The sequence below is a fragment of the Amblyomma americanum genome, chromosome 4, assembly GCF_052857255.1.
Source record: "Amblyomma americanum isolate KBUSLIRL-KWMA chromosome 4, ASM5285725v1, whole genome shotgun sequence".
Classification (NCBI taxonomy): Eukaryota; Metazoa; Arthropoda; class Arachnida; order Ixodida; family Ixodidae; genus Amblyomma; species Amblyomma americanum.
This window is the reverse complement of record NC_135500.1, coordinates 173,447,796-173,474,281: the sequence shown is the minus strand read 5'-3', so window position 1 is coordinate 173,474,281 and position 26,486 is coordinate 173,447,796. Positions and strand designations below refer to the sequence as shown.

The 26,486-nt window shown below is 45.3% G+C and overlaps 1 protein-coding gene across 2 annotated transcripts; it reads left to right on the top strand.

Annotated features, from left to right (window-relative positions):
• Positions 1–526: 526 nt before the first annotated feature.
• LOC144130449 (uncharacterized) lies at positions 527–20,467 on the top strand. Of its 2 annotated transcripts, XM_077664366.1 has the most exons (10): positions 527–730; positions 4,305–4,368; positions 5,419–5,504; positions 8,649–8,741; positions 12,467–12,526; positions 13,514–13,597; positions 15,053–15,236; positions 17,024–17,193; positions 17,934–18,109; positions 19,737–20,467. In XM_077664366.1, the coding sequence occupies exons 1-10, from the start codon at positions 656–658 to the stop codon at positions 19,825–19,827; spliced, it is 1,083 nt and encodes a 360-aa protein (XP_077520492.1). In that variant the 5' UTR covers positions 527–655; the 3' UTR covers positions 19,828–20,467. The 2 variants fall into 2 exon arrangements, with proteins under 2 accessions (XP_077520492.1, XP_077520493.1); XM_077664367.1 differs by lacking the exon at positions 17,934–18,109.
• Positions 20,468–26,486: the final 6,019 nt, after the last annotated feature.

The following is a 26,486-nucleotide window of genomic DNA, read 5'->3' as shown; positions in this document are numbered from 1 at the left end:
GAGAGATTGAGGGCGTCACAAGGTCACGTGAGCATCGAGTGAAAACTCAAAACTGAAAACCAAGAGAGCAGCGCGCAACCCGGAAAAGGCGAGACAAGCAGGTTGTAACAGGTTCTCGGTGGGCTAACTCAGCGCATTATTATGCATGCGAAAACACGATGACAGCGACAACATTGTCAATGCGGTGAACGAACTGACACAGACACATAAACATGTAACAGCAACGTTTCTTCTAATGCTGTCACAATGAACTCTCAAGATGGCCAAGCGTCCCTGTAAGTTTTCCCTGCTCCTCTCTCTCACTCTCTGATGTATGCTAGTTCAATTGTGAGGCCTTCTATGAACCCGTAACCGCATAAACAAAATCGACCAGCTGTGAATCCTGTCGAAGCAGGCGTATGCCGAGAGGGCGCAAGGAGATCAGTCGGTCGGGGCTCGACAGTCGCGGACGGAGAGAGAGAGACGCTAGCGGCGTCAGGGCGCTACCGGGCGTAACGTCGGCAGTCTCCGGAAGAGCGGAGGCGCGCAGTGCGGCTCAAGAACTGCAGCGCGCTCGGTCGGGCCATCGGCGCCGTGCCGCAATACGCTCGCTGGCGATCGTGCGTATTTGTGACTGACTGCCTTCTCCGGCGCGTCATGCGCCCCGTCCTTCGCCATGGTCCTGCTGCGTTCTTGTTGCTGCCGGCTTTCGCTTCGCAAGGGCAGCTTCGCCTGCGGAATCTACACGCTCGTGAGTGATTTAGCCTAAACTTGGTTGCGCAGTTATCCCTGCCTTGCTCTACTGTCTGCTATAAACCGCAGTGACGTACCTTCCTGCTGGCCGGAGTTCATTCGCCAAGCATGGTTAGGTGGTTATGGTGCAGCCGGTGTCCTCTTACCAGTTTCTTCAAATAAATGTCTGCGCACCTTAACCTTCTTGATAGGTGTTAAAAGAAGAAAGCTAAGTAGCGAAGAATTTATGTCACCGACAGATTCCGGTGCTCACGATGATCTTTCTAAAGTCCCTAGACAACTTTGAAAGTTATTTCCAAAGAAGCTCGCCGGTACTAGTGCGAGCTTTGAAAGAGTCCTATTCGAAAGCGTTATTTGATAATGAGTGGCAAACCTGACGTTTTAGACGATGCCAACTCAACGAAGTTATATGAGCGGCTATGAACACCGTCCTTCAGCCCGGTAAATTAGGAACAAAAGGAGTGAAGTGAGAGAAACGTGCTGCTAGTCTGCGGCCTATCTCAGTGCTTGATGGCTTTCTACAGCGTAAGTGGCCGTTCGCTCGAGCATGCACGCGTGCAGTGGTCGTGCTGCTGGTGCGTTGTTGTCGTTGCTGTTTTCTTTGTTGTAGTAGTCGTCGCTGCTGTCATTGTTGATGTTGTCATTGTTGTCGTCACTGTTGCCACCTCTGTTGCCGTTGTTCAAAGCGTCAGCTGCGGGAGGAGCTGATGGTGGCTTTACAGAATCTCTTGTAGAACAAAACACAGCGAGCCGTAGCATGGAAATAAGCACCCCTAGCAGCGCATGCTACTCGCAGTAGCGTGGGTCTAAGTGCCTACATTCTGCGCCCCAGAAACAATATTACTTTCCCGTTTCCATCTGTACGCCTTTCCTTTTTTTTTCGCAAGTGCATTCAGTCCTAATATTTCCTATAAGGTGTTTTTTTTAACTAAACAGCACTTATCAATTACTGTTGTTCAGTTCGTTAAACTAAACTGCCTTACGTTAGTCCTCATACGACGAAGCTATGTCCATTGTTCCCTTCAAGCTTTTAAGTTCCAAAGCACCCGAAGCGTTAAGGTCATCAAACTATGCACACTTTGTTTTTAAAGTATGAAACTATAGTTCGATGACAGAATTTTCAGCTCACATGACACCACCTTCTTTATTGTCACTTGTTCCGCTTTCTCGCGATGGAGACCCACATAATTCGCAATCTTTGTGGTTGGATGGCAAGGCTTCAAAACCTAGGAGTACTGTTTTAGGACAAGGTGGCCTAGTTTTATTCGTGGATCACTGTAGTAGTGAATATTACGGTTTTGAAATAATTAATTTTAATGTTTCAGTGTGCTTTTTAGGAAAGCTGCGTAAGAACTCCAAGGACATCATGGTGGACAGCAGGAATGTAGAACAATGCGCGCACACTCTACCGGCTACATAATATGCAGTGGACGGTGTTTATAATGTTAACAGCCTCCGGGTTACCGTCAGGCGCAAACTGTTGCTAAGAGCCATTGCGCTTCGCTTGGTTACCTTGACGCTTCATCTCTCCTCCCGCGTCATGCTTGGTAGGAGCTCCGTCTCTAATATAACGCTTGGTTACGCTGACAGCCCACGAACCTCGCATTACTATGACTCGCGTCGCTGCACGCGAATGGGTTTAACACGGTGTGTGGCCACAAAATTATTATAATGAAAACAGTTTTAAGAAAACAAGGCGGCAGAACTTAATTGTTCGAAGCACGATACTTATTAGTTTATTTATTTCCGATACGGGCAACTCCAAAGAAAAGAGTTGCAGCAGAGCACTAGTTCAGATACATACAAACCAAGAAATGAAAAAAAGGTAGTTAAAAGAAATAAACGCACAAACAAGTAAAAATGGTTTACAAAATGGCGGCAGCAGTTGGCACCACAATCGCAAAATAGAACACAAGTACAAATACTGGATTAGGTGGAATAGCAGAGGAGTGAAAGGATGCATAATTAAATTGGGGCGATGTACTACGCTCACAGGTATCTTTTGGCGGGTACCATATATGAATGCGGCGAGTAAAAGCAGTCCAGCTCACGGGCGCGGTTCGCAAGAAAACGCGCAGCCCTTTTCTTCCCCGTGCCACTAGACCAATTAACTTTTACAAATAAATGATGCTCTAAAAGAAACAATAGCTTTAATTGAATCTCTACGGAAGCATATTAAAAGCGTATTGCACGTTTGCAAACGTTTCTCTAATGACAGGCATGCATGTCCTTTCTTAACGTCCGCTCAACTATGCAACCTTCTCTAGTTTGAAAAAGTGGGGCCGTGCTCCACTTTGCTTCGTGAGATAAAGAATAAAAAGACCTTCGGAACAGGCGACATAAATATACGACGGGACTCTTAATTTCTGCCCACGGCTGGGCACGCGCGGATTAGTGTCAATCCTCGAGTAAGACCTCGAGAACAGAGCAGGAGCTGCAGCGTGTCATTGCCGTCTTAACGAGCTCCCGGTAGTGAAACGCGATATGCTTCTCGAAAATGAACTTCGTCTGCCCACGATAAGCCTCTGTATAATCCCCAAATTCTCTGTTAACGCCTGAACGCTTTCTTTCGCCCGACACTTGGAAATGAGCTCACAGTGCCCGGGACGAAGTTGTAATTTTGTTGCCTTATGGTAAAAAAAGAAGAAAAACTGCAGGCACTGAAAACAGTGCGTTCAACTGCTTCAGAAATTCATCGCAAACCGATCTATTGTTTATAGATGACAATTATTCTTAAAATTTCAGTATACGGTCCGCAGACAGTTTATATACTGCAGAAGACACACACCCCAAACTTTTAATTCAAATTGCTTCAGAAATACATTATAAATCGATCGACTGTCTATAGATATCTATTATCCTTAAATATCAGTGCAGAATCCGCAGATAGTCCATATCCCAGCTAAAAACAGTCCATAGAATTTCGACCAGTGACTCTTTATGAACTTTCACTCCTTGGACCTCTTCTTTAAGGAGAGACAGTTAGGGCGACAGTTAGTGCGTTAGTAGTTAATGAGACAGTTAGTGCGTATTTCCTTTTTGTACTTAACCTAGCATAGCCTTGTACAAGTGCAGTCGGTAGCTATGATGGTGTCAGTAGTTTATTACTTAAAAAAGGAGCACAAAAAATAAAAATAGATGATGTTTCAAAAAGTGCAAGTTTCACGATGCTTCGAGAAAATACTTCAGGTGGTTGTGAGCCAAAGAAAGTATTCGCGAAGCCTATCGTTAGACGCTTAGAAAATGTCTAGATTTTCCTTTTCATGCAATACTTTGTAAATCCAGCTTCCAAACCCAGTTAATTAAGCCGTGAACAAGAAAACCTAATCTATACCTCGTTTACTACAAGGATTGTAAGACCCAGTTTAAAGTTTACTCGCGTTAATGATTGGTAGCGAGCTGAATTGAAGGTGACATATTTTATTCTTTGTGAAAGCGCTCCTTTTTCAATGCCGCAGCTTTCTCAAAATGCCTCTCTTTACATTTAGTGCTCGGTGCCGCCGTCGTAAAAGCCTTCAGCACTGCTTTGTATTTTTTTGTCTTGCCATTAACTTCCTACGAATTTATCGCAGGTTTTTTACACCATGATGATCGCAACAGGTGCATGCCACATCAGCTCTGAGCTGCTCTTTTCAGGTAAGAGTACATCGAGGTTTCATTATTTCGTGCGGGAAACTATAAAATGCGCTTGTGTGCTTACTCTCCTTATTCGCTGGCTCTCCCCGCCAGCACTTGACTAGGAGCTAAACTATCATTCGCTATGTGTGATATGTTTTAAATACCTTCATTTGACCTCTGGCTGGTTGAATGCAAAAAAAATTAGTTATGTTAGCTACAGTCAGCGCTCTGGTTGCTGCTTCCTACACTCTTTTCTTTTCGTTATCTTATAAGCAACGCCTCTTATACAAACCCCTTTAACTTTGGCACATGAGTGCAGTGACCTGCGGTCGACACAAGCAAAACTTCGCCACCGACTGTTGCAACAATGCACTGTGTTATGGAAACCTGTGAACAGCAAAGCCAAATGTATTTGACAAGTCTGGTCAACTGTCATCAAAGCTTCCCGTTTGTGCTTCCGAGTTCAACAATGAGAAAAATTTGAGCCTAGCAGCCATACATCTGCGATAAAACTGGCCAAGTGCTTCATATATATAAATGACGGTAGTAGCCCTGGGTGTTCCTGTATCCGATCTTACGACCACAGCCGGGTTCTCTTACGTGTACTCGCGCACATGCACAGCAGGGACCGGCACACGTTGACTGTACGTTTGTTACACACGCACTCCACATTTAATGCGTACAATGTAAAAATATTTGAACAGTGGCCCATTAACACAGATGTAACTTTGCATTTAGGAAAAAATCAAGGAGTCTTGAAAAAATAAAACTTCTGGTGGCATCGACTAGCTGGCCAGAAGTAAACGCTAATCATGAGTGAAGTGACACTTTAAAAAAGTTAGCTCCTGGGCTAGTTGGTTATCAGACATTATAAAAAGATTTTAGCACCAAGACATACTGCGCCTGTGTTATCCTGTTTCTTGCGTGTAGCACGTTTTGGCGTTAAAATCATTTTATAATGAAATGGCACTGGCCACTTTTGCTGTCTATATGTTACTGCCTTCCTAAATTCGCCCCCACATCACCCAGCCTGCTACCCGTGACCATCAGGTTGCTTTTTCTTTCCAGTCGGGTTCACGCTGGTTTTTCTGCTGCTGACACTTTCTGGACTGTGCGCCGTCTTCTCCGTGGTTCTACTCCTGGGCTTGTACACTGTAAGCGCTCTTCTCCGCATAAACTGAACTTTAAGTTGGGTGAGACTTCTATAATGGTTTCCTAAAGTTGCCTGCAGAGTAGCTGTAGTAAAAGCCAACGGTGAGAAATTTTCTACCATTCTTCTAAAAGGATGCAGCTTGCATTAGCGCTAAAAATTTTATTCAGACTTGCTAGTATTTTTCATTTATTTTTTTCTGCTGTTTTTTTAAAATCAACTGAATGCAGAGTTCTGAAATTTCGCACGATAGTAGAATCTGTTTTACTACACATCTGCTACAAGAACTAAGCACATTAAAAAAAATTTGGAAGTCTTCTTCACAGCATTCTTAAGGAACAAAATGTGATAGCATTTAGGTTGACAGCTTTGCTGTCAACAATGAGTGTCTAATGTAGTCCTTGCGATTTTTCTGCCAACACTCTGGTTGAAAGCGGTTTCATTGCTCTTATATGGCATGCATGAGTCTCCACTTTCTATAATGTTCTAGTACCTACCATTGGATTATCAAAAGGAGATTATACTAATCCTACACACTAATCCGTCTTAATTCAATTTGTGGGTAGGGCATACTCCCAATATTTTTGGGGCCCTCTGGAATTTTGAGGTGTGAGCCAACATCCAAATTCTGGGGCTCCTCACATGGGCGGTCTCCTGTGATTGGTCCACTGGTGATCACACGTTGTTGATGACGTCACGACCCTCGGTATCTCATTCATAGATCGCGGGGAGTCACATACCCCATACCCCTGCAGAGGTGCAGTGGTTAAGCAATGCGCCACTACCCCATATGACCCTGTGGCAGGTGCGTCAGAGGACAGGTGGCCGTTCACATGTAATTTGGTCTTGTGAGACCCAGATTTCTCTTCCCGAGATCCCGAAAGAGTCATGCGCAGCGCCACGGTGGGCAGGTGGCAGTTGCATGAAATTTGCCAACGGTGGGCAGTTTGGTCACAATCTGATGGGCAGGTTGTGATGATTTCACGATGTCACACGACCTCTCTCGACCAATCAGGAAATTTCATGAGAGAGAAGCTGGAAATTCTTTGTCAGGCGACAACCTAAATGCTATTGCATTAAAATAGATTCATTGTGTGTTTTTTTTTTCTCGGTGCAATAAATTTGCCATCCATGAATGTGGTGTTTTTTTAGTGATAACAACTGAAACGGACTTAGGATTTTTATTTTGGTACCATTCATGTACAAGGCATTGGTTAAAATCTGGCGCAAATTTTGTTTGCTTACGTCTAATATTTCCTGAGAAAAAGGAAAATAAGCTTCCAAAAATGCTGGTCTGAAAAAAAAAATGCCGACAAAGCAACTGAAAGCTCGCACTTTTCCGCTTGATGCGTTCACGAAAAATGATGCAAAAAGCACTTTTGAAGTCGATAATATCCAAGTGTAATATATATTTTAATACATTTGCTGAAGGCTAGAGAAAGAAATGTTCTATCAGCAGTGTGCAAAATATACGTATATTTTTTGACAAACAGTCTCACCCCACCTTTAGTACTTCTGTGCTCCATTCCTCAACCAGAGTCTTGTTCTTGGTGCCCCATAGTTAGCAAAGCGCCAATACTGCTACAGAAGCAGCTGGCGCATATTAAGCTGACACTTTAAACGAGGTAAAGATTGTCCCACACACTCGTGCACGTTCTCCATGTCGAAAGGAAGGAATTAAGCGTAATCTTCCTGCAAGATTTCAAAGATTAGCAAAAAATAAAACTAATAAGTGTTTCACTGTCTCAAGGGAATCGAACGCAGTACACGAGTCCTTGTTCGCAAGGCGAATCCTGGCAATGGTAAACGTACAATCAAGGCGCGAACGATGCAGCAGAGACGAGCTTCTTGCGAAAGGCACATACAGAAAGGAACATACGAAAATAAGGCTGAATCTAAAGACGCTGTCGATGTTCTTAACGCTTTCATGCACTATCTGGCTTCAGCGTGTGGCGCCACATATAGACAGACTACACATAATGCTGGCATGCACATGCTGTGAGAGTGCACAGTCGCTAGGACCTACGTGTGGTTATATCCAGAAAGATACATGTCGTTTAGGTTGAGTTTCCAGACTGACGTCTTAGGCCGATGACGTCTTCTTTTCTTCATTATCCCCCCTCTCTTTTGTTTAGGTTTACTAAAATTTCCAGCTTGCCCAGTTCCCAGTTTCAGATAAAGTTACTTAAGACTCCTTATGTGCTTTGAAGGCGAAATCAATTATTTTTTTTAAATTTATGCTTTTTCTTTCCTTAATATTCTCACACCTACTCGTTAGCATACAGTCGTAAGGCAACGTACACACTAGCTTCGCCTTTATTTGTCAGAAAGCAATGCGATTGTGTCCCCTATCGGTTGCGTGCTCGCCTCGAAATCTGAAAGTCTTTGGTACCGTTTCCCGTATCTTCGGAAGAAATTTTTTCTTTGCTGATGACGTCATTATGGGCCAATATTGCTTATAGGCCGTATAAGGTTTTCGCCTTGAAAGAAAAAAAAAACAGGAATTAATAAGGAAGGTCTCTCGCTGGCCTCATTTCATATCGCGCTATGGTTCTTTCTTTCGTCCGGAAGGTGGTTTGTAAGATGTCCTTGCATTTTTCACTCAGTGGAAAATTTATCTATTTATTTATTTATTTATTTACAAATACCTTACAGGCTTCTGAAGAGGCACTGTGTATGAAGAGAGAATGTAAGGTACCGGCAGTCTACAGAAAATTGTCCTGCTAGCTTTACAAAAGCTCGAATACCAGCTTTTCCTGTTGGGATGAAGGAAAGCTTTAAACTACGTCCATTTCAAGTACACTAATGCGAAAGCGCGATAGCGGTGTAACAGATTCTGTGATTTTGATTGATTGAACAACTTTTATTTCCACCAGAAAAGACGTTTTCCACCAGAAAAGACGTAAGGCGCTCTTTCTGTCTCTGTGTCTTCCTGTGTTCGTTCCCTTGCGCCATTCAACTTTATGATGAACCAACTAGCCCAACAGCAAGTACTTCTGCAGAAAAGACGTTTGTTCCCCGCCCCTGACACACAGGCCTGGAAGACCGCGGTTCTGTGATGATACAACTGTTACGCAACCTCGCAGTTCTGCTGCACTGTTTCAACGTCACAGTTTTAATTTTTTTTTACCATGGTACTTCCTCGCAGAACAACCGCCTCCTGCTGCTACCCTGGCTGACCTTCGTGCCTCTGACGACGCTCTACGACATCTCGCTTTCCTTCTATTTCATCAAAGATATTGTGAGCCCTTGCTTCAGTTCTCTCTTTATGACTGAGCTCATACCTGTGATGGCGCTTGAAATTGCTCTACAACGACACTAGCTCATATTTTCCCAGCACTTATGGAAATTTGTGAGAATGATACTGCTCTCGCCAGGAGTAAGGCTTAGGTTCGCCACCTGTTGCCAACCTATTTGGCCTCGTTCGCTCTGTGAAACGAGCAGTGCGTCGTACATTGCGTCATTAAAGATCTTTAAAAATGCATCCTGGTTCTTGACCGGTGTCTCGTTGCAGGACATGAACAACCTGGTGGTCATTCGCAGTTGTTCTCACGTGAGCCCTTTCCAAACGCTTGTGAGTTTAGGAGAAACCTCAGTAAGGCACGATTTCTTAGCAGTCGTGCGACAAAGTTCGTAGCTTTCACGCCTGACGGGGTCATGATTGACCGCCCAATACTACAGTATAATTTTGACGAAATTTGGGGAGGAAACCCTCATGTATTGAAGCTTCGGCTCGCCTATCTTATTACTCTGTGGGTTGGATTATACTTCACGTGTTCTCTGAAATAATGTATGACCAATAAGTAGACGAAGTACCTAATTGGCGTCAATGTTTTTGAACTCGTACGTTATTTTTTCGAAGATAGAGTTAAAATCCTTTCAGATAAATACGCCTTCTTCTCGTAAAGCATCTGCAATCAAACTTCGCTATAACGAATTAGTTGATACAACAAAGGAATAGCAGTTCGCCCTTGAAGCTATCGTAGAAGGCCATATATTTGCTACCTTCTTTTCACGATGTAAAATTTTGCTACGACGAGATATAACAAACCCAAAATTAACTTCACTGGCCATTTCGCGCCTACTCTATCGATTTGTAAAGGTGCGCAACAGGTCCATAGACATTCAACGTGGCCAATCAAAACTAGCGCTCATAAGCAGCTCTATCGAGTAATCTACAAAAAAAGTGCGCAGAACTTTTCCTGCCCTGAAGTGCTTGGAGCGTTTCTCTGGACGATTCATCGGCCCGGCGGGACAAAACTTCGCAGAGACTGAAGTACGTAGTCCGCTAAACGATGACGCGCAGTGAAGAGAGCACGGCCCGCTGCGCCTTGACAGGGTTTCCAAAGATCATTGAAGTCCCCCCCCCCCCCCCCCCCCCTTTTCTCATTCTGTTAGCTTCGCAATGCATGGCCCCCTGCGAGTGCACTGTGCTTCACAGGTGCCGTGTGTGGTTTATTTTCGGCTTTCATGGCGTAGTCTCATGTTTCGACTGTTTATCAGCGTGTTTCAGAGTGTCTGGCGGTATCGACGCGCTGCTGATTTCAAAAGTTCGAGGTTAGTGAAAAACGAAAGCGCGGGACAATACCCGTTCACTAATGACTGACCAGAACGCTAGCATGATCAAATAGGTTGCATCGGGCATGAAGTGTCGGGTAACACCGCTTAGGAACACCGCTTGTCTGCAGTATTCAACAATCACAAACACCATCGCTTGCGGTGTGAAAGGAACAAGCAAAAAGATGAGACTGTTTGCCTTTGAAGCAGTTGATGGAGTTTTTGTCAAATTATCAGATCGTTCTTCGGCAGCCATCAGTTTGGCGTACTTATTCTCCACTAAACATTGTCGTCATGCATTCGGGATGGAATCGCCGCCCCGCCCCCTAAAGCACCCCGGCCCGTACCAGCTTCAGCTCGCCGAAAAAAGGGGCAAACTATTTTGAATAGGTCTCACCTTGTCCTCTACGAGATCATTCCTCAAAGACGCCTTGGGGAAAACAAAATTAGAGGGACACTTTGGCACTGCTTTAAGGGTATGACGCGACAGCGTTAATGGCCCCCGTCAGCCGTTTCTCTTCAAATGCATTCACTGTTCCTTGTTCAAATTCACGCATTTATTACAATTATCGCAGTACAGTTTCAGCATTCTTGTCTTTGAACTTTTGCGCACTGCAGATCACGCATATAATTTTACTCTAATTAATACCTCATTAATTAGCACGTCTCTAGTCCACTTCACTACTTACCACATTCCTAAGATACGAGCCAGCCGCCGCGGTGGCTCAGTGGTTATGGCGCTCGACTGCTCACCGGACGCGAGTTTGATCCCATCCGCGGCGGTCGAATTTCGTGAAATTCTAGAGGCCCGTGTACTGTGCCATGTAAGTGCACGTTAAAGAATCCCAAGTGGTCGAACTTTCCGGAGCCCTTCACTACGGTGTCCCTTATAACCTGAGTTCCGTTGGTTGAACCCGTAAAACTCAAAACCTTAACCCCAACACACACACACACACACACACACACACACACACACACACACACACACACACACACACACACACACACACACACACACACACACACACACACACACACACACACACACACACACACACACACACACACACACACACACACACACACACACACACACACACACACACACACACACACACACACACACACACACACACACACACACACACACACACACACACACACACACACACACACACACACACACACACACACACACACACACACACACACACACACACACACACACACACACACACACACACACACACACACACACACACACACACACACACACACACACACACACACACACACACACACACACACACACACACACACACACACACACACACACACACACACACACACACACACACACACACACACACACACACACACACACACACACACACACACACACACACACACACACACACACACACACACACACACACACACACACACACGCACGCACGCACACGCACGCACACACACACACACACACACACACACGCACACACACACACACACACACACACACACACACACACACACACACACACACACGCGCGCGCGCGCGCACGCACGCACGCACGCACACACGCACGCACACGCACTCTCTCTCTCTCCCTTCCCCCTTGTACCTCAGTCAAGTCACTGTGTCTACGTGGGCTAGACGGTAGCGTGCCTGGCTGGCAACCCAAGGGTAGTGGGCTCGAATCCTTATGGAAATTTTTCTGTACGTAAAATACATCCCTTGAGACATGCGCTGACAATTGATGAACAATACGAGTCCTAATTTCAGTTATTTTCATACGAGACATACGCGTGAACTGAGTTTTTCGACACAACAACGCCGCCGGGATGACGACAGGTTTTCCGCATAACGGGGGGCCTAAACGCATTGACGTTAAAAAGGTGCACACGTTGGCGAGGCTGACATTGTCTGCTGGTGAGCCTATTATATTCGGCCGCGTTGGGCTCCCTCAGTGAACGCGCTGAAGGCTCTATAAACACACACAGGCCGCAGACTAAACGCAAGGTATATTGTCCTCGGTATAAATGGTGACAGGAAGTCGTTTAACATGGGATAGGTGTAGCCAGGGTTACACATGGCTGTAACGGGGCAACGGCTATGACGAACAAATCTCGGGCCATCCTCGGTTGCATTATAATAATGTTCACCTGTAGTAGTTTATACAGCACCTGCATGTCAGATGTGCAAGACAAAAAGTGTTTGAACTACTCAAGAAATACATGTATTTTTGTGCGTGCCTCTTAAGACAGCGCTACCACGGGTATTGCCGTATTATAATGGATGCTCTTTTTTGCTACAATCAACATAGAATGACAGCTACGTCGTCACTTGCCCCTTTAAAGGGTCCTTGTCTTACTCTACTACTGTCTCTTTTGTTTTTTTTTTTTCAGAAAATCAATGGGTTCGTCATCGCCATGCATGTCGTCGACTACATCTTTTGCTCAGTAAATGTAAGCCATCGGCCTCCCATTGTCCCATATTATATTCCTCTTTGCGGAACTGTATTTGTTCCCTCATTTCTGCAGGTTGCTTTTCACGTGCCTCAGCTCTCTCTTGCGCGAGGCTGCTGATTCATTTTCGCATTAGAATAAAACTTCTCCCGTATAATACCGAAAGAGTGCCAATATTTGAAACTCAGCTGAAGGTATGGAACGTAATCAGGTTTCTATTTGTCTTTGTATTAGTTTGTATTTGTGTGCTCATGCTCCCCCATATAACACCCTTGATCAAGGGCCTTTACGGTCACACTGAATAACAGAAAGAAAGACAGAGGAAAATGCTGTAGCAGTTGTTTTGTGTGCTTTATCTTGATTCGAACCATTTTCTTCAGTTCACACTTTCAAAGACCTATCCACTGGCTCACGCGCAAAAGTAATTGCTCTGAAAGCTCGCAGTGCTGCCTTCTGTATTCGCGTGCGTGATGTGAATGTGCACGTATGTGTTCTGAGTTGAGTAACGCGTGTGCAGCTCATTATACTCATATGTGCAGCTCATTATGTGCAGCTCATCACTTCCGATCTTCGCTTTCTTCCTATTTGTCATTCCTGCTCCCACGAATCTCACCTGGGGTAGCACGCTGCGCCTGCCGAATTTGCACGTCTCTACGCTTCCCCACGACAAAATTCGAACTTCTTTCTCTATACACAGCGAGCTTACCTCACCAATTTCGAGCTACCTAGAATTGCGGCTCCTAGAATTGCGACTGCCACATTTCGTTCACCGCTAATCAGGTAAAACTGCAGTAAAGCTCGCTACGTAGCGTGCGATCAGCATGTTTATAGAAGGAAGGTAAAGACTGCAACAACAGTAGTCATATAGCAGCGTGCAGAACCTCTGTAAAAAACGTGAATAATAATGCAGATTTAAATCCGCGAAGCACACACGCTTCTTGAGCTGAGAACTGCCGCTGTGGTTCTAAGAATTCAACACTTTTGCAGGTATACTGCATAGTGTGCGTGCTGTCCCTGTACCAACAATACGCCCCAGAAAGGCGAGCCGTAGGCCGAACTACACCGACAGAGGTGAGTTTCGTTAACACACTGAAGAATGCAAATTGTGCTACTATAACAGTTTGAGTAGTTATTCGTGCAAGTGTATTTCATTCTAACAACCTGCCTCTAGGCGCTCAGATTTGCGGTTAATCCAAGTAATGGGGATTGCTCAGCGGTTTTCGGGAACGCAAGTATACACAAACTGTGCCGCATTGACCTCAGGCTGAAGCTCTCTGGTCTCAAGAGAAATTAGAAAAAAAAAATTCGGTGTTTCCTGGCTACTTGTAGAAAAGCCTAAAAGCACTAAGGCTTTCACGCTACGAAAAATAGCTATCTCGTGACGTGAAGCTTGCACTGCATGCATCGCCACCTTCCGCGATAGGTGGTGTCATCCTAATTCTCTTCATTGTAAAAGAAAGTAACAACAGAATTCGCGAAAACTGTAGAGTGTTCAAGCGGCCAATTCTGGATTCAGACGCGGCCGTTTATCTCTTGCATCTGTATTAAAGTCCCATGCGGAGCGATCACGTAAAGTGCGGTGCACTATTAAAAGAAACACATGAAGAACACGTTGCTGGAGTTCTGGCCAAAGAGGACTGACAGTACCACGATGTACGCTGCACGTGCGCTAAGAGTGCAACCACTGGCGCCTCACTGTATCGTCGGTTTTAATGCCTGGAGTGGTGTGGCCTCCAAAAAAGAAACAATTGCGTCATGTTGATTGAACGGGACCTACGCCCTTGCTGTTCCCTCTTGTTGGACGGGACATGTACAAATGACTACGCTGCGTGAATGCCAGGTAGTCGCCTTTACGCTGCTGCTTTTATAAAATCGGAATACAAGAGACGCACTGCGCACAGCTAATCAAACCTGTCACTATTTAACGATATTCGTTACGTCCTTCGCTCTATAAGAGCCTAGCGTCGAGATTGGGTTGTTGAGGAAACAAATGAATTCCCGAAGTGCCTGGAAAGCTTTTAAATAAATAAATAAATATTCACAAGGACACCTAATTTCATTATGTGTTGGCAATGCGATAGCATTAGTAGCTGTTGATGCCTTTACCGGAAGTGATGTCACTTCCCTCCAGCCAATAGGAATTCTCCGGTCTGGTGAACTCATTCCATCCAGCCAATGAGCAAATTTTACGACCGACAGCGCATTCTGGTCCCATGTGGCTTCTACTTCTATCACATTTATTTAATAAATGAACTGGCCAAGCTACACTGATTACGGTGATAGTAGCACATCTTCCAATTCCGCCTAATTTCATCGCCTCTCCCCTCCCCCTCGTCCCTCTCTCCACTGCAGGATAGTAGAACAGATATTTGCAGCTGGGGCCGAGCTCTGCGCCTTTCTTTGTAAATGCACTTCTCTCTATCTCGCTCTCTCTCAGAGTCTGTAGCTCACACGTGGCACATGTGCTTTAAGCGATACTTTCAAGATGCAGACCTTTTGCAGACACATGCCGCTATGTTCCCGCAGCTACCAGCCGTGTTGCCTCTCCGCAACCGCAACAACCGTGGTGCAGGGGACCGCTCCGCCTTCGGTCACACCGCAGCTTGGGTTCCAAACCTGCTCTGTCTCAAGGCAGCTTTTGCGCACGACACTGCTCCCTCGGACGCACGCTCCACTTCCGGAGGTGCAACAGCGACGACCGACGGTGCACGTAAGCGCTGCCCCCCGAAAGCAAAGCCACTGTTCGAGTTCCGTTCACAAAGATGACAATGCTGTCTGGTGCAGTCCCCTGAGAGTGGCAATCTGGCTTCTGAGTGGGCTATCTGGTGAACGCGAAAGAGAAAGGGTGCATTGCTGATGCACGGGTAGGGAAGCACTTGCGAGCTTGCTTTTCATCTTTCAGACGTCTACCGAAACAGAGCAACTTTTTCCTGCAATTCTGTATCCAATTCTCAAGTTATGATGCCGTTTTTTTCCCAGCGTGCGCACAATACTTCTCGATCCTTTGTTTTGTAATGGACTTGCTCTGAACTTTTCTTTTTTTTGCCTGTTTGTACAATCTTATACCTAACCACGCTAGTCAAGAGCGTTCTCACTTCACTCAGTGAGCTGCGAGAAAGTAGACAGCCGAGAACAAAGTTCTTTTCGCGAAAAGTTGAATTGTTGTGCTTACTTTTATTTTATTTTAATTACGCAGTGATTAGTATGTTAAATCCTAGCAGCACCTCCGAGAAATAATACCGGGACATACTCGGGACAAAAAAAACATCCTTCTTGATTCGCCGGGCAGCTTAGACACCGCGCCGCACACTATCCTGGTCTCACCCGTTCTTTCCTTGTTTTTTTTTTCTTGCGCAGTGTTAGCACGTGCACTGGAGAGAGCGTACGTACGCGTCCGGGATGCTGTCACGGCCTGTAGAACATGGCGCATTTTGACGGCCTGCTCAGTGAAAGTCAACAAAGGGGATTTATCTTGCCAGCAATGGTTCGGCTGACTAGGCGATGAACAATAACCTAACCCGAATTAAGAGCTCGTTGACACGTACTTCACGTTCCTGGAGTATATCCGTTAACGATCGGCCATTGAAAGAGGCCATCAAGGTCAGCCTCCTTGTTGTTCATTTCATCATAGATGCAGTTGATCTATACAACAAGTAGATATCTAAAACAATATTTCAAGGATATAAAGAGTGCAGTTTTCATTAAAGCCCCCGCAGCAACTTAAGTCCTGCTTTGGTAAGTAAAAATTCATGAATAATCGTACGCAGAACTTCTAGGAGACAGAAAGCAACTGCAAACGCTAGCCCGTCTGTCAACTCACAATACATTTGTCTACACTCTAAGTATGGCAGTTCTAAGACGCTGAAGATCATTTTCTGCGTCTAGCAAACTGTTTGAAAACACATTCAAATTGTGATCGAAAGAGAAAGTTTGCACCTGAGAAAGATTTGTGTAAAGCGATGTACGAATCAAATTATTGAAAGCAATAAAACCCATAAAAGCGACAGAAAAGAAGCCTCCAGCAGTGTCACTACACGGTGCCGGTACAATCAAGATGCGGGAATTCGGGACGTCCAGTCCGACGTCTCGAGCTGAACCGCCTGGCGCTAAATACTTATTATTTTGTTTAGTTCGCAGTATAAACTAATCACGCACGTTTATGAGTAAAAAAGATTAAGGCGATAATTTGCAGGGGCCAAAATAAACGGCGACAAAAGAAAGTTAGCCGTTCAAGAGTTGAATTTCTTGTCCTTTAGGTAACAACAAAAAGTAGCCATAAAATAGAGAAAACGATAAGCATTAAGAGGGCGAAAGATAATGTTTCACCACGAACTTTAAAAAATTTCTTTTTCCCGTGTCCAGCTACCATCGAGTGTTCTGTATGTTTCTGAATGTTCTTACAGCCAGTTCCAGTTGTCTCAGTGATACGCCATTTGTTCTTTTTTCTTCCTCTCCCCGAATATAGTCATTTCGAGGTTTTTTATCTTCATTTTTTAGGCAAGGCTGACGAGGACATGACTAGCGCCGAAGGGGTGCATTCTCTTACGCCTGAGGTCCATAAATACAGCGCCAACGAGTTGTCGAGGAGCCCGCAGCCTCCGAAAGCGGAGACATTCCTGCACACTTTACTCGAAGAGCCTGACTTTAAAGTCCACCTTAACGAAAAGGTGAGGCAGAATGGCAGGTTGTGACTTCTGTACATTTCAGCAGGAAATTTGAAGAACTCGATGCGTTTTGTTATTCAGTTTTTCAGAAATCTCTGTTTCTGGCTTGCTGTGAGTTTTCACACGCCATCAGTTACTCGCCGCTGTACTGCATCATCTCACTGCCATCACCGCTTTTGTCAAACGTCGATTTCAAGTGTTTGCGGCTGGGTGATATAATTGTCTCAATTCCCATGTTTCTATAGATGCGAAATAGGAGTCTTGGAACATGTCCATGCATTTTTACATGAACATACATGCACGCAACCACATAATGCCATATAAACCAGCGATCTAAATGCAGCCCACATGTCATAATTGATAGGTCTGCTTCAGTAGCGATGTATAGCCTTCAATGTCAACAGAGTCCTGTGCTAAAATGAAACGAGTGACGACAACGCGGTTGTTTCAGGCAACAGAAACGGTTAAGTTTTTATAACACGCTTGAAGCGCCCAGAAAGAGTGCTAACTATCAGCCGTATAAGTATGCCACCAACCAAATGGTGTAGTTAAAGCAGTGTGAACCCAAGATTTTTTTGGAAAACTTCAAAGAAGACAGCTGCGCAATATCAATAAATATTGGCTGAAAGTTGCCGACGTGAATTTGTTTCAGTGTCGCTAGCATATTTTAGACTTTTTTTGGCACTACTCAATCTCTATAAAAGTTCGTATTTTTGTCTCTCTCGGTCCCAAATCCTGGATAGGTGTTCGACAAAGGGCAAACCTCGGCAAAACTGGAAAAGCAGCACCACTGTGAGGCGACCCTGGACCAAGAACTTAGATTGACAGTCGCTAGCTCCGGTCCAGAAAGCCTGCCTTTGCTGTGTACAGCAGTCAAAGCTGGCACCTGCCATGAACAAGGCAGTGCTAGCAAAGACAGGTGGGCGCTTTATGGTCGTCCTTGAGTATACGAGGCTAGTTACTTTGAGGCTACCAAATCACTCGTGGCGGCAATATTGCTTAGAACCCTCTAATGAGTCGAGAAAGGAGACCCCGCTGAAGACTGTCACACTAAAAGTAACATATCAGTCGTTCGTTGTATACCTTCACTCCGTCTCGCGTAAAATCAGGAAAAGTACACTGAAAAACGGGCCGTAGGCAACACAGTATACGATCTGCCTCTGAATTAATTTTTACAGGATGTGCGAACTATACAGAATTTTAGCCCTAAAGAAAAGCAGACATGCGCTGAGCAGCACCGGTACAGTTTCGTTGGATGCGTGCAAAACGTTGTCTATGCTGTCCCGTTATCTTTTGTTGAGACGGGCGCTGGCAAAACGGGCAGGTGCTGAAACCAAAAACTAAAAGAGCGCTTATATTAGACAGTACAAAACACACTTCCGGCCATTTTGGCTTTTGCTGCAGGAACTGCAACTGTGCCCTACGGTTTGAAAAGGCTCTCGATCTGAGCTGAGCTCCAGAACAACTAATACGCGAAGTTTTAGAAGCGTCAGGGATTAAAAAATAAAAAGTGGGGAGGCCCTCGTCGCATGCGTTCTCTCTATTTCATTACCTTCGAAGTAATTATAAAATCTTGCACAACTGCTTGTAATGCATGACTAAACCAGCATCTTCACTTGAGTTTGTTACTGTACTTTATTTTTTTACGTTCCTAGCTTGAATGTTGGTGCTTATTGTGCGGAAACTAGAAATAACAAGTTATTAATGCGCCTAGGCGTATCAGGTCCTTCATTTTGTCTCGTCCACATTTCGGCGCTGCTGTGCGAAGAACATGTCGCTTCCTCATAGGGGAAAAAAAAAAGATGGGCAAGAAACGCGCCCACAGTGAGTGAACATTTCAAGGTTTGTACTTTTTTCTTAAATATGAATTTTGTTAGTGAAATAATGTGTACGTTCATTAACTATTCACAAAAGCATTAGAAATCAGCATCAAAGCCATCTAAGAACAAACCACGGACATGCAAACAAGCACTAGAAAGCAGGCAGTTGGCTGCCACCAAGAGGGATTGCCACTCTGGTGAGAAGTCTGCTCATACACGTCAAGATAACTCAAGCGCTGTGGGCGTCTGTAAGTGTTGGGAGCACGAGGAGCTCTGCACAGAGCGAAGAAACATACATATAGCTGAGCGAAATTACTTGCCTTTGTCCGTGTCTGTTTAGCGCTATGTGGCAAGTGAACATGCCTTTGCCTTGGTAAAGTGCCGTTAGAATTCACACGGTGGTCAACGAGCATTAAATATTTTACACAGTTAAGAGCAACTCTGTTATTGACAGCAGCAATTCTATAACTGATTCCACCTGAATTTTCATGTTTTTTATTAAAAGAAAGTTCCCAAGTGCACGCATAGTGCTTACCTGGCGAATTAAGCTAAGCTCTCGAGTATCTACAACCTAGGCCGGTGCTGAGTAGATTAAGCTGAAATACTTGCCAATAAACTGGCGACACATCATGAATTGCATCTTCATTTTCGGAAGTGCTTATTATTTTGGTATGCAGAATAAAACATCGCATGATTGGTGGACCTCTGACTGACACCCTTCGTTAGTTATTCTTTCCAGGCCATAGCATCCAGCACTCTGGAGATGAAGAACGGCGTCCATCGAGAGACAAGAGCAAACGTCGAAGCCAGGAATTAACAGTGCTCAGGACAGTGCCCCACGCTTTGATCTCTAATGAAAGCAAGCGCAGCGTATAGCTCTGGACTGACTGGACAGACAATTGCCATGACTTGCAGCCATGATGCCACCAGACAAGTGAAAGGCTGAGTTTCGATTCTGCTCTCTTTCCTATTATTAGAATTTGGCGTATTTTGTTTTCATAGAAGTCACAGCGTCAAATCAGAAACTGCTTGTCATCACGAAAGGCTTAAAGGCCTTATTCATAACTACAAACATTGTGTAACGTTCCAAGGTGTGCTGCTAGTCGCTCAACACGATGTTTTGCTCGACGAGTTGGTGCAGTTCAATTTGAGCATGACGGATTGTGCAAATTAGACATCACAACGCAAAACAGGCCAGGCGCAGAGTCCCATCCTCTGTTGTGACTGAGTGACTTGCGCAGCCACTCTGGCTCGAACCGCTCATCACGGCTGACCGCATCGTGAATATACAATGCTTCTTCTTCTATGGCGATGCACCAGCGTGTTTAATGTTTTCTTAGGTTTATACTTAGCGCCTTGTTCCTATTTACACGCAAATAGATTCATGAATGCTTGCCCATTGTCGTGTACGTGTCTGTTCACATGTGCGCGCGTGCGTGCACCCAAATAAAAACGATGTATATTATGAGCATCTACTATAAAGTCTGGACAACTGACTGCGAGAAAGCGTACAGCAAAATACACCTCACGCACAAACCACCATTAACAGGGACAGTCACAAAAATCAGAAGAAACAGTCATACCAGGCAAAGTAACGACTAAATTTGTCTTCAAGACCGCACGAACTATCCGGCGCAAAACAAATCGAAAAAAGAAAAAAAGCGGGAAACAGTCTGCCACACATAAAGATGGTCTAAACCAAGACGCCCAGCGCTCTTAGTTTGGAAAAGATAAACGCGTCTCACGACGTCACAGAAGTACACCGCACAGAAGTGACCGACAATCTATTAAAACGATGAATATAAAGACTGGCGCAATGAATAATCTGCAAAACATAATAGATTTTTGTTGCTAGAAACATGTTAACGGAGGTAGCTTTGCTGAATATTGATCGAGCATGTGGGACGAAGGTCTGAACGTGGCGCTGTAGAGTCGATATGTGATATTTCCAATATTGCGCTGCGCTTGCATGCGCTTAATGGGACGCGAAGGTTCTTACGCGGCACACACGCCCATGTAACACAAGCATATTCAGCTGACTCTCTCTGTTGAAACCATAGACCGCCACTCTTCAAACGCCACGACTGTCACTGAAACTTGAAGCTTTTGCAGGCTCCCGGGGGGCGTTACCAATATTCTGAAACTTGATGCGCACTGTGATAAGCATTGAAACATCATACGCTGACTGTTTGGTCATGCTCTCGTAGCGCACGTAATTCTAGCTACGCGCCTAGCTCTGGCGCTAAAACTCGAGGTATAATGCGTCAAGTAGCTTCACAAAAAGCCAAAGGACTAACGACACCCATATTTAACTTTCAACTAAGCATTTTACGTATGCAAACGCATCACAAAGCACTGGACTGATCGGTACCACAGCTAGTCTGTCTACAGGTATAGGCCACGGAATGTCCGTGTTGTATTTCTGAGAAAAATCGGCTCATGCTTTTCGGCGTTCATTTCTTTTAGGAAAAGTGGTGCTTTCCGGCTAGCTGTAACGTGGAAACGCTAAAAGCGGTGGTTATCGGCGAGAAAAAAATTGTAGACATATATAAGCTGACAGAAGCAAGGAGCACTTTTTTTTTACCGTAATGGCAAACGCGCTGGGCACAGTCGGTTGTAGAAGTAGACTTGTTGACCTTGCTGACTTTGTTTTAGCATGCTAGTGTCGACAGCATCGACTTCGAGAATAGTCGTTAAACTTTAGTACTTGATATGTTAAAAGACGTTCGGACCTATGCGGGCTAGTCTCAGGCATGTAGTTTCGAAAGGAACAGAGTGACGACGACAGCATTGATTCTGTAAAGCGGCAAGTTTTACCTCCGGCTGAAGCTTCTTCGGGCTGCATTCGCCTCGCACTATTAGTCTATAGCTCTCTTCGTAGTGCGCGAATTCTTCTAGTAACACCGCTTTCCACAATTCCAACGATTTGTACAGTCGTCAGTAAGTCTGTCTAGGGCTCTCGAAAAGCCGGCATTTGGCTGCATGCGCGACGCCTTCCGATAACGTCTGGTTTGAGATATCTTGCGTCTGAGCATGCGCCACCACACTGATCACACTGCCTTCTGCTTTATCGCCGCGCTGGTCCGCAGCCGTGATCGTAAACGATCACCGCGGTGAAGGCGCTGCAGTCCGCAAAACCAAAGCCGAGATAATACGCCTCGGTGGGCGCAGCCAGAGAAAGGCCTTTCGAGCGCTCTAGACAGACGTGCTAACGACTGTACGTCGATATAAGCGTTCCTTGTAAACTTGAAGTCATAGTGGGCATTCCACTGGATGTCCTTAAGCAATTGACGTATCGGAATACCTTGCAAAGGGCTACCATGTTCATTAGGTTGTCCACGATTCAGTGACCCTCCGTTGGCGCCTGATTCCATATTTTTTAGCACGGTGTCAAGTTTCACATCAAGGATTGGTGACATCTTGTATACTAGGTTCTTCTTCCGCTGAAACATCTCCTAACGTCTCGCACGGCCGCTTGACTCTTATCAACCTGCCGTGCCTCTAGCAATGATCCATGCAGATGTCTCGTGTACTAGCAAGGCAACTCTCAGGTCTTGCGAGTATTCTAGAGCTTAAACAAGCGCCTTGAGCCACAGCATCAGTGCTCTCGAGGAAATGCATAATTGGGGCTAATGCTTCACAAAATTGGCGAGAAACTGATAGAAAACCATCACAATGATTGCTCTGTGAACAGCTTCTTTTGTTCAAGACGTAATAAATGATAGGGAGCGTCGAACTTACGCTGCAGTTCTTGGCAGCTTTTCAGGGCAGCGGTGATCCAGTATTTGCAGTCGAAACGGCTAAGCCTTTGGCCTGTGAGCTCGATAAAACACGAGCTTTCGTCGCCGTAAATAATACGAATGGTTACACGCATCGACCAGTAAAATTTGTTACTAATTACATATAAAAAAACTTTACTACAACCGTGTAGCCTACAGGCGCTTAAGTACTTCGTCACGCCCACTGCGAACCTTCAAGGAATAAACGAAGCCTTGCGGCGATATTCTTGTCCACCACGACGGTTGAAAATATCGGCGGTACTGTTGTGACAGCCTCCTAAGCATTTCTGTGCTTTGATAAGGAAAGGGATAGGAAACGTTCGCGGCGAAAACGGTCTTCAGCTAGTCTCAGTACACACAGGAACTGGTGTTTTTCGGTTCTGAACGGATTCAATTTTTTTTATACAGGCGGATGTTGATTTTAATCGGTTAAAACCGAAAAGTACAGGGCACATCCGGCATGCCGGCGCGACACAAGCGCTGTGTTCTTTTTACACACCGGTCCATCGCTTGTTAGCCACTTCTTTTCGTGTTCGAGCCTTCTCCATTTAATAATAATAGTTGGTTTTTGGGGGAAAGGAAATGGCGCAGTATCTGTCTCATATATCGTTGGACACCTGAACCGCGCCGTAAGGGAGGGTAAAGGAGGGAGTGAAAGAAGAAAGGAAGAGAGAGGTGCCGTAGTGGAGGGCTCCGGAATAATTTCGACCACCTGGGGATCTTTAACGTGCACTGACATCGCACAGCACGCGGGCGCCTTAGCGTTTTTCCTCCATAAAAACGCAGCCGCCGCTGTCGGGTTCGAACCCGGGAACTCCGGATCAGTAGTCGAGCGTCCTAACCACTGAGCCACCGCGGCGGGGCCCTTCTCCATTGCTGTTTTCATTTTGCCGGTGTGGAAAAATAGCACGCGTATGCTAGCTGCCTACTTAGAACGCTACATAAGATGAGATGAAACAAACCGTGTGTATTTCGGCGGTCACCGCTGAGTCTGGCGATTACTGCCATTACGGGTGATAACCTAGATTATTGATTTCACTCTTCCTTTGCAAGCCATTTTTTAATCACTGATATGAGGATCACTGGTACGTCGATTGCGCTTGATAATGAACGACTGAGTCGTCCGCTCACCTCAGAGTTAGAAAAACAAGAAAAAGTGTTTTTTACTGATGTGTGGTGTAGAATAAAAAAAAAAGGTAACTTTTTTTTTTACAAAATATTTGATTTGCCCGACGCCTCGGCTCGAATTTCTGGACTGCCGGCTTTTCCCAGCATGACACTGGGATGCACTGTGGTCCCAGCGCTTACAGCGCTTGTTCCAATGCTTCCAGTGATACCACGTGGCTAATATAGCGTGGTCAAGTAAATTTCAATGTGGTACAACATAATGCCAAGAAGACCAGCGTATTTCGAATGAACTGCAGTTCATCGCCGAGCGGCAGCAGACCTGGCGGTAACTTAGGACTGTAACACCACCTTCATCTAATTACCTGTAGTGGAAATTTGTAATGTTCCCAATTTTTTGTGGTCTGGTAATCAAGTAATGTAATTATTATTGTAGAGCAGCAATTCCACAGGTTCAATTTCGGCTATCGTAATTCAGGTGGGGCGCCTTGAAAGTAGGAACGACTTGCGTCAAGCCCAGGCTCGAGATAGCCGGTGCCATATGTTCACCTGTCGCTGCCCGCATGTATACACGAGGGGTAGGCAGAGTGCACGTGCCAATATTTGGGGCTTCCACGTGGGAGCTAAAAGCGAGTCAAGAGCGCGCACCGCACCCGTGCCGCTAACTTCACCTACGCTACTGTAGGTAAGAAATGGCTGCATGAAGCAACCACGAATGACGCAGATTATGTATTCTTCAAAATCAACTGACTGGGCTAAATGACCCGTTATGCGATTACCATTGGATGAACATAGATGTCAGCGACTTTACATTTTTTCAGGGGTACGAAAAGCTGAAAATACTTTTCATGTACAACACTACGCTGCATCATGAAAGAAAAACCCTCAGAAGTAGTACTCAGAAGCCCCGTTTTTTTTTTTCGTGATGAACCAGTACCAAACCGGCCGGCTATCCATTCTTGTACTGCGCTGCACCTTCATCAACCCAGCATGACCAATGACACTTCAAAAACGTGGCAAAATTTTAGACACACACTTTCAAGATAACTTCCTCCTGCGTCGATAACGGTTACTCCAGGTGAAGGTTCTTAGGGTTTAACATCCCAAAGCGACTCAAGCTATGAGAAACGCCGTAGTGAAGGTCTCCTAGTGACTTAATTTGGACCGCCTGGGGCTCTTTAACGAGCACTGACATCGCACATTACACGGGGCTCCAGCAATTCGTCTCATTAAGTGAGACGGCCGCACCGGATCGAACCCCTGTCTTTCGGGTCAGCAGCCGAGCACCATACTCACTGAGTCACCGCAGCGGCGATAAGAGCGGATGTCAGTGTACTTTCTTCTTGTATGCCAATAAGTAAATACTTTTCGAAACTAACTAAATAGTAACGTTGTATAATTACAGTCTCGTGATTTTAGAAATGCAGTTAGTAATGCAACTGAATTAGTTTTGAAAATTAATTTTGCCATGCATTTACGCCAGTGTTCCTAGTATTAACCAATGCGAAGAACACGCTGGTGTGGTGGTAGAGGACACTGGAGGACCGCTGTTGAGCACGAGGCTGAATAGCGACCGCTCAATGTTTTCCAACTGCAGCGGTGGCCTAGTGGTCTGAGCATCCGCCTGAAATGCGGGAGGTGCGAGATTCGATACCCAGTGCCACCGGGTACCCAGCGGGGATACAATGGGTACAAGCTTTCCTCTGGCCTGGTGCTCGGCTTATTTGGTGTGAAATGCTTGGGAAATGAGTCTTTGACCCCACCTTGAGTATAAGAAAAATACCTTGTGCCATAACGTTCTTTGGTCGCAGAGTATCTCGCGCTCTAAGGATTCATCATCATCATCATCATGTTTACCATCATGACTTTGCTTGCACCTGAGCAGCCGCAAAGAGGAAGGTTGGTCGGGCTACAAAGTACAAAAGCTGGAGGAATGCGGCAGCGACGACCGAAGAGAAAGCTGCGTTACTTGTTGGCTGGTAGCGAGTTATGTTGAAGTGCAGCAAAAAAAAGTACTTTATAGGAAGACCAACAAGTGCACTTTCTTCACTCACAGGACGATTATCACTGTGTAACGCAAAATTCAGCGACTGCTCTTCGCGATGGTTAATAAAATACTGTTCATTCATTGTTCTTTTCTGCTTCTTTGATACAATGTGCATGGCGTCGCTCTGTTGCCTCTTGTGACGTCACTGCATTTAGACCATTCAGCATAGTGCGTTGTAGTTGTCATGATTGGCGTCACTGCATGCTTACCACTCAGTGTGGCGCGTTTCAGTGGAATTATGCATGACGCCACTGCATGCAGACCAATCAACATGACGCGGTACGACGCCGATGACGCAGAACTGCAAAACTTACTCTTAACAACTGCTGATATAAAGAAATGTGCTGACACTTTGATCCCTCACTGAAAACTAAGCGAATATGAAAATTAACCTCACAGCCTCTCATATATACTACACTTCTCCGAACTCACCTGACAGTGATTCCAAACCGCACTATCGGGCTCCCTGTGCACGAGAAGCGGAATTCATATAAACCGCGCCACGAACTATCGTAGTGGCCATAA